At 48.2% G+C, this 13,309-nt stretch overlaps 1 protein-coding gene across 1 annotated transcript in view; it reads left to right on the top strand.

Annotated features, from left to right (window-relative positions):
* Positions 1 to 1,686, top strand: part of CRYM (crystallin mu) — a 129,752-nt gene extending 128,066 nt beyond the window's left edge. The window contains exon 8 of the mRNA XM_088476212.1: positions 1,555 to 1,686. Within this exon, the coding sequence (XP_088332338.1) occupies positions 1,555 to 1,622 (68 nt within the window). The 3' untranslated portion in view covers positions 1,623 to 1,686. The remainder of the gene's footprint in view (positions 1 to 1,554) is intronic.
* The last annotated feature ends 11,623 nt before the right edge of the window (positions 1,687 to 13,309 follow it).

Raw genomic sequence — 13,309 nt, 5'->3', positions numbered from 1 at the left:
GGGAAAAAAATTAGTAGTGCTGTCCACAGCATGGCATGATTGGTTTCTTCCCCTTTTCTGTACATGCTGGCCTTTTGCTGCCTCACCGACTATAGCATTATTTGTGGATCTCTCAGCTCTGCTGCACGGTCAGTGTTCCTGTTGTTTCTGATTGTATTGAGTCCAGCATCTCCAGCTTTGTAGCCGCTCCATTAGCTCCCAAGCTGCCACCGGCTTTGTAACTGCTCCATCGGCTTCCCATCCACTCCATCAGCTCCCAAGCTGCCACCGGCTTCATAGCCGCTCCATCGGCTTCCCAGCTGCTCCGTTAGCTCCCAAGCTCACAGACTGGCAGCCTATGTTGATTGTCTGCTGGTACGCGAGCACTGATTGGCTTGTGACCGGCACCACATTAGACTGACTGTGTTTTGTGCCACTCAAGGCCGGGATGCGCTTCAAACCCACAAGAGCAGCAACCTAGCCTCCCGGCAGCCTCTCCCCGGCACCCCCTCAAGTCCGGCACCCCGGTCATGTGCCCCCTTAGCACCCCTCTAGTTGCGGCCCTGGTTAGGGTTAAAATAACTTGTTGGGATTTTGACGTCTGGATGCAGCGGTCGATATTCTGACTATCAGCATCCTGTACCCAACCCTGTAATATATGTACATACATACTTTGTGTGTTACAATTCTAAAGCAGCTAGACTTCTTCTCAGCATAACGTTCAGGTTGCATGCCCTCTGAGTAAGAGCATAATTTAGTTAAGTACTGTTTGATGAGACACAATTCATCAATGTCACCTCCACATCTTCTGCAATTAAGCAGCAGCAAGTGGTGCTTTCTGTGAGAGGTACAGTATTTGGTGCACCACTATTTAAATGACAAAACCAGTCCATTCCCAATATATTTTCATCAGGAAGCTCTACTGCATTATCACAAAAAATATATATAACTTAAAGGCAAGCTCTGTGCTCTATAATGGATGATTTATTTTTGCTTAGGTTACATTTTTACTATAAATAGTCTTATTGCTAGAATTTTGCACACTCAGGAAGAGGACGATCAGGGAATGCATGAAAGCTCAATAAAGAAGTCTGTTCATTTTCTGGAAAATGTTGCATCTCAGTCCATTTCGGATGATTACATTTTTCTTTCAGTCACATGTTTATATTTAATATATATACAATCACTGCATAATTAAACATTCTAATTCTAGTCATATATATTTTTTATCTGATGTTGCGTTCATATTTAGGAGAATGTTCCAAAAGCTTGAAACAATTATTGTTCTTTACTAAGTCGAACTTTTTTCTTTTTCATTTTTTTTTATATATAAAAGATAGACAAATCCTGTCATCATAATGGTTATTCGCTCTGTATTATAATGACTGCCAGGTTTTGGACATACCACAACATAATGTATCAATCCTCATATTTGGAAGCTAATAATTGTTTGACAAACCCAGTGTTACCAAGACTGCTGATATTATAATATAAAACTAACTTATATTATGCACAAAAACATGGTAATCTGTGTTGTATTTTGCGTCTTGTAATTGTGTACCTTTTCCCTTTTAGGCATGGCCATTGAAGACACGGTCTCTGCAAAACTTGTGTATGACTCCTGGCTATATAGTAATAAATAAATTTAGAACCAAACACTGTTCATTTGCAGTAGAAAACATTATCACACAGGGAGATGTACTAAGCTCTAGAAAGTGATAAATTAGAAAGTGATAAACTACCAATAACTCAGCTTCTAACTGTCATGTTACAGGCTGTGTTTGAAAAAGTACAGGTAGGAGCTGTTTGGTTGGTAGTTTATCACTCTCCACTTTATCACTTTCCAGAGATTAGTACATCTGCCCATAAAACATTTCCAATAAGCATATTTTTCTTCTCATTTGCTATTCAGCTTTTATGTTTATTATTCCCACAGAATCATAAATTCTTGTATTACAACAATTAAGCATCATTATCACTGTACCGTCTAATTAAGTGTAATTTGATGTCTAGTTGCTGTAATATGCCAGAACATCACTTATCAACATCTTATTGCTGCCTTTTCATTAAAAAATTTTTCTTCTAATAATTCTGGGTAAATGACATGGATAACTGAGAAACTGTTTTATAACAATAAACTTCATTTATCAAATAATTTTGTTGTTTGTTAGTTATGTGTAATTAAGTTTAGTGTAAATATGTATTATTAAAGTTATCATGATGATCTTTTTGAAAGGATTATATAAAATTATCTGTAAATTTTGCATAAAATATATTTGCAATCATAAAGAAGAAAGAAATTACTACTAGCCTCAAATAGTCACAATGTACTAGTTTACTGGGGTGTGGTTCAATAGGTCGACACCTTATAGGTCGACACCAAATTGACGATAGGGACAAAAGGCCAATACACAAAAATGTTGGGATGGATGTAGGTTGACATATACCAAAGGACAACAGGGTCAAAAGGTTGACATGGAAATTGTCAATACAAAAATGGAGAACATATGAGTTTTTGGGTTTTCTAAACCTAACCCTCTCCTTGGTCCCTAACTGTCTGAGTAGGTGCCTAACCCTAATTGTCCCACCTAGTGCCAAACCCTAACCCTCCGGTAAATGCTTAATCCCAACTCTAAACCTTAATAAAAAAATGTGTCGACCATTTTTTTGTGTGTAGACCAGTGGGTCCTAAACTTTTTCAGTCAAGGCACCCTTAGCGTCTCCTTCATTTTTTCAAGGCACCCCTAAGCCAAACTAATTACCAAGCAGTACCATTTTGACCCAAGTAGTTGCAGACAGTAGCAGTGCCTCTCATAGCTATCCGTCTTTCTCCCCACCCCCTCCCTATAGTTAGTATACAGACAGTGCCACTCATAGCTGTTCCCCCCCACCCCCTCCCTATAGTTAGTATCCAGACAGTACAAGTGCCACTCATAGCTGTTCCCCCTCCCTATAGATGGTATACAGACAGTACCAGTGCCACTCATAGCAGTTTCCCCTCCCTATAGATGGTATACAGACAGTACCAGTGCCACTCATAGCTGTTCCCCCTCCCTATAGATGGTATTCAGACAGTACCAGTGCCACTCATAGCAGTTCCCCCTCCCTATAGATGGTATTCAGACAGTGCCAGTGCCACTCATAGCTGTTCCCCCTCTCTATACATGTATACAGACAGTACCAGTGCCACTCATAGCAGTTCCCCCTCCCTATAGATGGTATACAGACAGTACCAGTGCCACTCATAGCTGTTCCCCCTCCCAATAGATGTATACAGACAGTACCAGTGCCACTCGTAGCTGTTCCCCCTCCCTATAGATGGTATACAGACAGTACCAGAGCCACTCATAGCAGTTCCCCCTCCCTATAGATGGTATTCAGACAGTGCCAGTGCCACTCATAGCTGTTCCCCCTCCCTATACATGTATACAGACAGTACCAGTGCCACTCATAGCAGTTCCCCCTCCCTATAGATGGTATACAGACAGTACCAGTGCCACTCATAGCAGTTCCCCCTCCCTATAGATGGTATACAGACAGTACCAATGCCACTCATAGCTGTTCCCCCTCCCTATAGATGTATACAGACTGTGCCAGTGCCACTCATAGCTGTTCCCCCTCCGTATAGATGGTATACAGACAGTACCAGTGCCACTCATAGCAGTTCCCCCTCCCTAAAGATGGTATACAGACAGTACCAGTGCCACTCATAGCTGTTCCCCCTCCCTAGAGATGGTACACAGACAGTACCAGTGCCACTCATAGCTGTTCCCCCTCCCTATAGATGTACACAGACAGTACCAGTGCCACTCATAGCTGTTCCCCCTCCCTATAGATGGTATACAGACAGTACCAGTGCCACTCATAGCAGTTCCCCCTCCCTATAGATTGTACACAAACAGTACCAGTGCCACTCATAGCAGTTCCCCCTCCCTATAGATGGTATACAGACAGTACCAGTGCCACTCATAGCTGATCCCCCTCCCTATAGATGGTATACAGACAGTACCAGTGCCACTCATAGCTGTCCCCCCACCCCCCTCCCTATAGTTAGTATACAGACAGTGCCAGTGCCACTCATAGCTGTTCCCCTCCCTATACATGTATACAGACAGTACCAGTGCCACTCATAGCTGTTCCCCCTACCTATAGATGGTACACAGACAGTACCAGTGCCACTCATAGCTGTTCCCCCTCCCTATAGATGTACACAGACAGTACCAGTGCCACTCATAGCTGTTCCCCCTCCCTATAGATGGTATACAGACAGTACCAGTGCCACTCATAGCTGTTCCCCCTCCCTATAGATTGTACACAGACAGTACCAGTGCCACTCATAGCAGTTCCCCCTCCCTATAGATGGTATACAGACAGTACCAGTGCCACTCATAGCAGTTCCCCATCCCTATAGATGGTATACAGACAGTACCAATGCCACTCATAGCAGTTCCCCCTCCCTATAGATGGTATACAGACAGTAGCAATGCCACTCATAGCTGTTCCCCCTCCCTATAGATGTATACAGACTGTGCCAGTGCCACTCATAGCTGTTCCCCCTCCGTATAGATGGTATACAGACAGTACCAGTGCCACTCATAGCAGTTCCCCCTCCCTATAGATGGTATACAGACAGTACCAGTGCCACTCATAGCTGTTCCCCCTCCCTATAGATGGTACACAGACAGTACCAGTGCCACTCATAGCTGTTCCCCCTCCCTATAGATGTACACAGACAGTACCAGTGCCACTCATAGCTGTTCCCCCTCCCTATAGATGGTATACAGACAGTACCAGTGCCACTCATAGCAGTTCCCCCTCCCTATAGATTGTACACAGACAGTACCAGTGCCACTCATAGCAGTTCCCCCTCCCTATAGATGGTATACAGACAGTACCAGTGCCACTCATAGCTGATCCCCCTCCCTATAGATGGTATACAGACAGTACCAGTGCCACTCATAGCTGTCCCCCCACCCCCCTCCCTATAGTTAGTATACAGACAGTGCCAGTGCCACTCATAGCTGTTCCCCCTCCCTATACATGTATACAGACAGTACCAGTGCCACTCATAGCTGTTCCCCCTCCCTATAGATGGTACACAGACAGTACCAGTGCCACTCATAGCTGTTCCCCCTCCCTATAGATGTACACAGACAGTACCAGTGCCACTCATAGCTGTTCCCCCTCCCTATAGATGGTATACAGACAGTACCAGTGCCACTCATAGCAGTTCCCCCTCCCTATAGATTGTACACAGATAGTACCAGTGCCACTCATAGCAGTTCCCCCTCCCTATAGATGGTATACAGACAGTACCAGTGCCACTCATAGCTGTCCCCCCACCCCCCTCCCTATAGTTAGTATACAGACAGTGCCAGTGCCACTCATAGCTGTTCCCCCTCCCTATAGATGGTATACAGACAGTACCAGTGCCACTCATAGCTGTCCCCCCACCCCCCTCCCTATAGTTAGTATACAGACAGTACCAGTGCCACTCATAGCTGTTCCCCCTCCCTATAGATGGTATACAGACAGTACCAGTGCCACTCATAGCTGTCCCCCACCACCCTCCCTATAGTTAGTATACAGACAGTGCCAGTGCCACTCATAGCTGTTCCCCCTCCCTATAGATGTATACAGACAGTACCAGTGCCACTCATAGCTGTTCCCACTCCCTATAGATGGTATACAGACAGTACCAGTGCCACTCATAGCTGTTCCCCCTCCCTATAGATGGTATACAGACAGTACCAGTGCCACTCATAGCTGTTCCCACTCCCTATAGATGGTATACAGACAGTACCAGTGCCACTCATAGCTGTTCCCCCTCCCTATAGATGGTATACAGACAGTACCAGTGCCACTCATAGCTGTTCCCCCTCCCTATAGATGGTATACAGACAGTACCAGTGCCACTCATAGCTGGTCCCACTCCCTATAGATGGTATACAGACAGTACCAGTGCCACTCATAGCTGTTCCCCCTCCCTATAGATGGTATACAGACAGTACCAGTGCCACTCATAGCTGTTCCCCCTCCCTATAGATGGTATACAGACAGTACCAGTGCCACTCATAGCTGTTCCCCCTCCCTATAGATGGTATACAGACAGTACCAGTGCCACTCATAGCTGTCCCCCACCCCCCTCCCTATAGTTAGTATACAGACAGTACCAGTGCCACTCATAGCTGTCCCCCCACCCCCCTCCCTATAGTTAGTATACAGACAGTGCCTGTGCCACTCACAGCTGTTTCCTTCCCCCTCCCTCCCTATAGTTTCCACAGGAGCTGACGTTACTAACCTTTACTACAGAGCTCCAGTAACACGGCCGTTCCCTCAGCTCCTCAGATCCTCCAGCTACAGCGTCAAAACAGGCAGCCCAGCCCACTGCCTGCTCCTGTGCAATCGCATCTAACCACTGCCCCCGCATTGCCCTGTCCCGCCTCCGGCTCCAATAGTGATGACACAGTAGCTTCCCACCGGCTGCGCCCCCACCCTGTGACAGTGCCTAACCACCATCCCATCTCCGCTCCAGATCCAAACGCGATGCAGATGATTAGAAAAAAAACTGGCAGCAGCTTCCCTCCGGCCACGGCACCTTGGCGACAGCGCCACGGAACGCGCATAGTTTGAGAACCATTGGTGTAGACCATTCCCATGTCGACCTTTTGTACCTGTCTACCTATTGAGTGTCGACCATTTGGTGTCGATATATACAGTGTCAACTTTTCAACTGGAACCCAGTTTACTGTACGTAACTGCTATGGGCAAAAAAATCTGATGCATGCATTGCTCTGCCCTCCAAACTTTGAATAAACTCGCAATGCGATATTTGAAAATAATGGTCGGCATGTACTAAAGGAAACATGCGGTAAAAACACAGTTTTCAAGGTTTTTACAGCATTTCCATATGTACTAATGCCCGCCCATCCTTTTTTCAGCGCTGAGGGTAACGCCAGAAACACCTGGCGTTACCCTATAGAAGCCTATGGGCTTCTTATCGGACCCCGCACTCGATGCTTTGCCGCCCCGCCGTCGCCCAGTGCTGGTCCCCACTCACCTGCTGTCCATGGTCACCGGCCCACGCTCCTCCTGTGTCCTCCGTCTCCTCCTCCTCCTAATGTGACCAGCAGGAAGCTCCCGGGGCTCGGAGGGGACGGGGTCCCACTGAGACCCTGTCACCAGGAATCGGCTGCTTCGTAAAGGGCAGCTCTTATCGCAAGAGCTGTACTTTGCGATACTAATTGCATATGTTAGTACATATGCGATTAGTAAGGTTGCGGTGACTGGTGGAGTGGTCACCGCAACCTTAGTACATCCCCATATCGAACCAGCTACCTCCGCCCCCCTCCACGTGGTTGATGGCGACCATGGCACTGAATGGGTTAACCCCCGTGCTACTGCGCTATATTGGAAATGTAATCACCGCGTAATAAATGTACTTTTGATGTGTTTTGCCACGGCCCAGACCCTCTCCGGAGGCTGCAGTAATGGTGAATGTTAACCCCCAGTGCGCTGTATTGGAGGACTGTATCTAAGTGCTGCAGCCCCAGACCATCTCCAGCGGCTGTGGCAATGAGGGATGGACCAGGTAGAAGTGCACTGGAGGGACCAAAAGGACCAGAGGGAAGGAGCCCCTGCACCCGGGATTTGGTCCTGGGCTGCAGGGCTGTGCCGACCGCTGGGGACCCGGAGCATAGGGCAGCAGAAAGTTGCTGCAGCCGAGATAAGTGTCCTGGACTGCAGGGATTAGTGCTACCCACAGGGGAACTGGGCTAGATGGCTCCCTGTGTGCAGGGCCGGATTAAGGTCTGTGGGGGCCCCTGGGCGACAAACTTGTGGGGGCCCCTATATACCACCGTTTCCTGTCACCCTAGGATTTTTTTCTTTCTATTCACCTTAATGCCCCTCTTGCAATGCCCACTGTAGAAGTGCCCTTTATGTAATGTCCCCAGTAATGGTCCCCCCTATACAGTGCCCCCAGTAGTAGTCCCCCCTATGCAGTGCTCTTTATGCAGTGCCCCCAGTATTGGTCTTCCCTATGCAGTGCCCCTTATATAATGCCCACAGTAGTGGTCCCCCCTATACAGTGCCCCCAGTAGTTGTCCCCCCTAGACAGTGCCCCCAGTAGTAGTCCCCCCTATGCATTGCCCGCAGTAGTAGTCCACCCTTATACAGTGCCCCAATAGTAATCCCCCCTATGCAGTGTCCTTTATATAGTGCCCCCAGTAGTATTCCCCCAAAACCATTTCCCCCAGTAGTAGTCCCCCATGCTCTACCCCCAGTAGTAGTCCCTCCCATGCTCTACCCCCTGTAATAGTCCCCCCATGCTCTACCCCCAGTAGTAGTCCCCCCTATACAGTGCCCCCAGTAGTAGTTCCCCCCATACAGTGCCCCAGTTGTCCCCCATGCTCTGCCTCCAGTAGTAGTCCCCACCTATACAGTGCCCCAGTAGTAGCCCCCCCATGCATTGCCCGCAGTAGCAAACACCCCCCCTATACAGTACCCCCATGAAGTGGCCCCCTATACAGTGACCCTTGTAACTGCCCACCCTCTACAGGGACACCTGTAACGCTCCCCCCCTATGCAGTGACAGTGCCCCATACACACACACACACACACACAAAAAGCTTACCTGAATCCCCGCTCCTGATGCAAGTCCCGACTCTTCTGTTGCACAGTTGGGAGAAACGTCAGCGTCATGACATCTCCCATCATCACCAGCTGCGGGGAGGGGGGAGCCCGGCTCCCTTCCGTTGTGCAGCAGCCAATGAGAGTCTGTCGGCGGCCGGCGGCTGTGTGTATGTCACTGTGTAGTGTGGCCGCGCTCACTGCGCGGTCTACACTACACTAGCGGATGGGGACACTAGCGGCGGGCGCAGACAGCGCACCGCTGCTAGTGGGTGCCCCTCCATGTGTGGGGGCCCAGGGACGACCGCCCCTGTCGCCCCCCCCCTTAATCCGGACTTGGGTGTAACTCATGGAGTGACAGCCTGCAGGTAGCATCGTCTACTGTTAAGCTCAGGGGACCTTTCTTCACCTCTTCTACTATCTAGATGGGCTGTGCTGGTAGTATTGGCTTAGTACACTAATGGTCTCATAAAAACAAATGCACTTGATGATTCTGCAGCTCCCCATGGATTTCTCTAGTTTCCTACTAGCTGTTCTAACCTCAACTACAACTCTGTCATTGTCGTGACGTTCAGTGCTTGTTCAGCAGATCTCCAGTCGACCTCTAGGCAAGGTCAATACTTTATTATTGCACTTGAAGTTGAACTCACCTTGAACAACACATCAGACCATCAGTTATTCAGATAGTCCATATCAGAGGAATAGAGAAAACAATTGACGCCTCTGATTCTGCCCTTCACCCACAAATGCACACTAGGTCAGTACTGCTAAGTACTAAGGGGTTGATGTATCAAGCAGTTAAAAGAGTGAAGAGGACCGGTGGAGAAGTTGCATATAGAAACCAATTAGCTTCTACCTATCATTTTATAGAATGTACTTGAAAATAGCACCTGGAAGCTGATTGGTTGCTATGGGCCAGAGGCGACCCTCCCCGTGGTGACATCTTGTGCGGGAAGGGATGCTATGCGCAGCCGCCGAAAAGGGGGTGTGGCCTTGGGGAATGGGTGTGGCCTTGGGGAAGGGCGTGCCTCGTGGCTGAACCCTGGCCTGTGGTTATCAATGGGGTGGTGGTGGGCAGTGCCAGCCCCCTCACAGTGACAGGAGCCGAGTGCTGCACTTAATGCTACAGTGCAGCACCCGGCTCCTGTCACTAAGGGGGAGCCTGCACCTTGGTGTCACCCCTCGGCGGGTAATACCCGCGTGTGGCCCGTCCCCCCCGCAACCCCCTTGTGACGCCACTGCTATGGGCAACTACTCCAGTGGTTCAATTCTCCTCTTTTACACTGCTTGAAACATCAACTCACTTGTCATCAACCTACAAGGGGCAGTCAATTAAATGGAGCTTAATCAAAGGAGTGTTACATTACACAGGACGGGATGCATCAACACCAATAATGCAGTCAAAACTCAATGCAAGTTTGACTGGATTTCCCGAATGCATCAAGCTCCGGAAAGCTAAACTTTCCGGAGCTTGTACCCGATTCACACTGCCATCTATAGATGGTGTTGCCTTTACTGGACACTTCCCTGAGAGGGATCCAATAGGACCCCGCAGTGGCTTGGGGCGCCGTGGGCTGGATTAAGAAGGGGGGGGGGGACAGGGGCCTTTGCTATGCCACTGCAAAACATTGATCGCGATCTACCGGTAACTCACGGAGCTCCGACGGTAGATTGCGACCACCTTGCCTACACTAATAGGGTAAATGAAAATATGTCTCCTGTTGAAAACTGTTCTTTAAAATACTAGGTGCATTTTTATATTTGTACTCAAATAAACAAACTATGAAAGCCCAAACTAGGCACCCAGAAACTTTACAGATTTTGATTTAATGAAATTAATTTTAGATGCTTCTTTAATACTACTGCCTACAGCTGAGACCTCTCCTGCAGGTAATTTGAGCTTCTCGTCTGGCACATTGTAGAGCAGGGATGGGGAACTTCCTGCCCGGGGGCCTTATAAGGCCCTCTGTATCATTTGGTCTGGCCCTCAGAGCGTTTTTCTGCTAGCCTCATTTGGCTAGCAGGGTGCCTAGAATGGCACACTGCAGCCAGAATCTATGCAACAGTGCTACCTGGAGCATCCTTAGGATGCTTCAGATGGTCACACCGCTGCTCTTACAGCTCCCCTGAGCATCCTCAGGATGCTCCGGGGATTGCAGTAATCACCGGTTATTGTGGCCCCGCCCCCATGTGGCTAATTATGCCATGGACATGCCATAGTCCATAGGCTACAGCGGGCTACCACCATCTTCAGATGCAGTTTTCACTATTCTATAGAGCATTTGTGGAAGAAGGTTGAGGTGTAGGAAACATTAATGTATGACAAAGGGGAGCTGAGCAGTGACGATTTTAGTGAAGCATGTCAATGAAAAACTGATGTCTGAGCACTTTCTTGGCTTACGCTGCCTAAACCGCTAAAGATGAACTATATGGACATAAGTATTTGGCCACACCTGTTAATTATGGAATTGAAGTGTATCAATATTAGGGGTGAGCGGGTTCGGATTTCTGAAATCCGAACCCCCCAGAGCCCCCCCCATCCGAGGCAGATCCGAGTCAGGCTCGACTTTTCCCGCCTGACTCGGATCTGAAATCGAGGCAAAACGTCATCATCCCGCCTTCCGGGTCTCGCGGGTTTTGGATCCTATATAAGGTACCCGCGTCGGCGCCATTTTCTCACTCGGCTGTGGACAGTGAAGAGGGAGGGTGGGAGTTAGGGCTGGCTGGGCTGTGTAGTGCAGAGTAGTGTTGTGCTGTGCTGCGCTGTGCTGCTGTTGTCCATAGGGGCTGTGTCCACTACTTCAAAGTCCATAGGGGCTGGCTGTGTTGTGCTGCTGTTGTTAATAGGGGCTGTGTCCACTACTTCAAAGTCCATAGGGGCTGGCTGGACTGTGTTGTGCAGTCAGTTCTCCATAGGGGCTGTGTCCACTCCAAAGTCCTGTGCAGTGTCCCAGTCCTAAAGGGGTGCTGTAGTGTTGTCCAGGGGGTGCTCTGTCCATCAGGGGTGCTCCCCCCAAGTGCTAAATTTTTTTTATTTTTTCTGTGTTTGTGAATTGTGTGCGCAGTAGCCGCACGTGCATCAACAAAGTAGTGCCAAGCGTGCGCCTGTGTCATAAGTAAAGGGCCGGCTGGCTTGACCGTTAAAGGGTGCTGTAACCCCCAAAGTACACTCCAAACCAAATAAAAAAATATTTTTTCTGTGTTTGTGAATTGTGTGCGCAGTAGCAGCACGTGCATCAACAAAGTAGTGCCAAGTGTGCGCCTGTGTCATAAGTAAAGGGCCGGCTGGCTTGACCGTTAAAGGGTGCTGTAACCCCCAAATTACACTCCAGTCCAAACCAAATAAAAAAATATTTTCTGTGTTTGTGAATTGTGTGCGCAGTAGCCGCACGTGCATCAACAAAGTAGTACCAAGCGTGCGCCTGTGTCATAAGTAAAGGGCCGGCTGGCTTGACCGTTAAAGGGTGCTGTAACCTCCAAAGTACACTCCAGTCCAAACCAAATAAAAAAATATTTTCTGTGTTTGTGAATTGTGTGCACTGTGGCTGCACGTGCATCAACAAAGGAGCAGCGCCAAGCGTGCGCCTGTATCCCATAAGTAAAGAGCCGGCTGGCTCATTTCTTAAAGGGTGGTGTAACTCACAAAGTGCACTACTCTCCAGCAAAAATAAAAAAAATATTTTCTGTGTTTGTGTGCGCCTTAGCCGCACGTATATATCAATATAACATAAATGGAGGACCAAACTTTCTCCGATAAAAATAAAATAGGGAAAGACCAAGAACCACTTCCTCCTAGTGCTGTTGCTGCTGCTGGGAGTTGTTCATAATCCCAGAGAGGAAGTAGGAACACCACTACTTTTACTAAACAATTGACCCTCCAACAGTCCCTAGCGATGAGGATGAAGTACGACAGCAGTCATTCTGAAGCAAAATGTATAACTGAGGCCTTGACTGCTATGTTGGTGTTAGACGTGTGTCCGGTATCCGCCATTAGTGCAGTGGGATTTAGACAATTGATGGAGGTAGTGTGTCCCCGGTTCCAAATCCCATCTAGATTCCACCTGCATCCTCAAAGCAGCAGCGACAAGCGTGCATCTGTCTGTTAAAGGGTGGTGTAACCCTCAAAGTGCGCTCCACAAACAATAAACAAATTCTTCTTTTTTTTCTGTCTTTGTGAAATGTGTGGGCTGTAGCCGCACCTGCATCCTTAAAGCAGCAGCGACAAGCGTGCGTCTGTCTGTTAAAGGGTGGTGTAACCCTCAAAGTGTGCTCCACAAACAATAAAAATATTCTTCTTTTTTTTTCTGTCTTTGTGAATTGTGTGGGCTGTAGCTGCACTTGCATCCTCAAAGCAGCAGCGACAAGCGTGCGTCTGTCTGTTAAAGGGTGGTGTAACCCTCAAAGTGCGCTCCACAAACAATAAAAATATTCTTCTTTTTTTTTCTGTCTTTGTGAAATGTGTGGGCTGTAGCCGCATCTGCATCCTTAAAGCAGCAGCGACAAGCGTGCTTCTGTCTGTTAAAGGGTGGTGTAACCCTCGAAGTGCTCCAAAAAATAAAAAACTATTTTTTTTTATGTGTTTGTGACTTGTGTGCGATGTAGCCGCACGTGCATCAACACAGTAGCAGAGCCAAGCATGCGCCTGTGTCATAAGTCAAGGGCCAGTTTGGACATCTGGTCCGGACTGAAGGACGTGCCA

The sequence above is a fragment of the Taudactylus pleione genome, unplaced genomic scaffold, assembly GCF_031769625.1.
Source record: "Taudactylus pleione unplaced genomic scaffold, aTauple2 ptg000184l, whole genome shotgun sequence".
Classification (NCBI taxonomy): Eukaryota; Metazoa; Chordata; class Amphibia; order Anura; family Myobatrachidae; genus Taudactylus; species Taudactylus pleione.
Note: the sequence above shows the minus strand (reverse complement) of the source record. Positions and strands in the feature narration are given on the sequence as shown.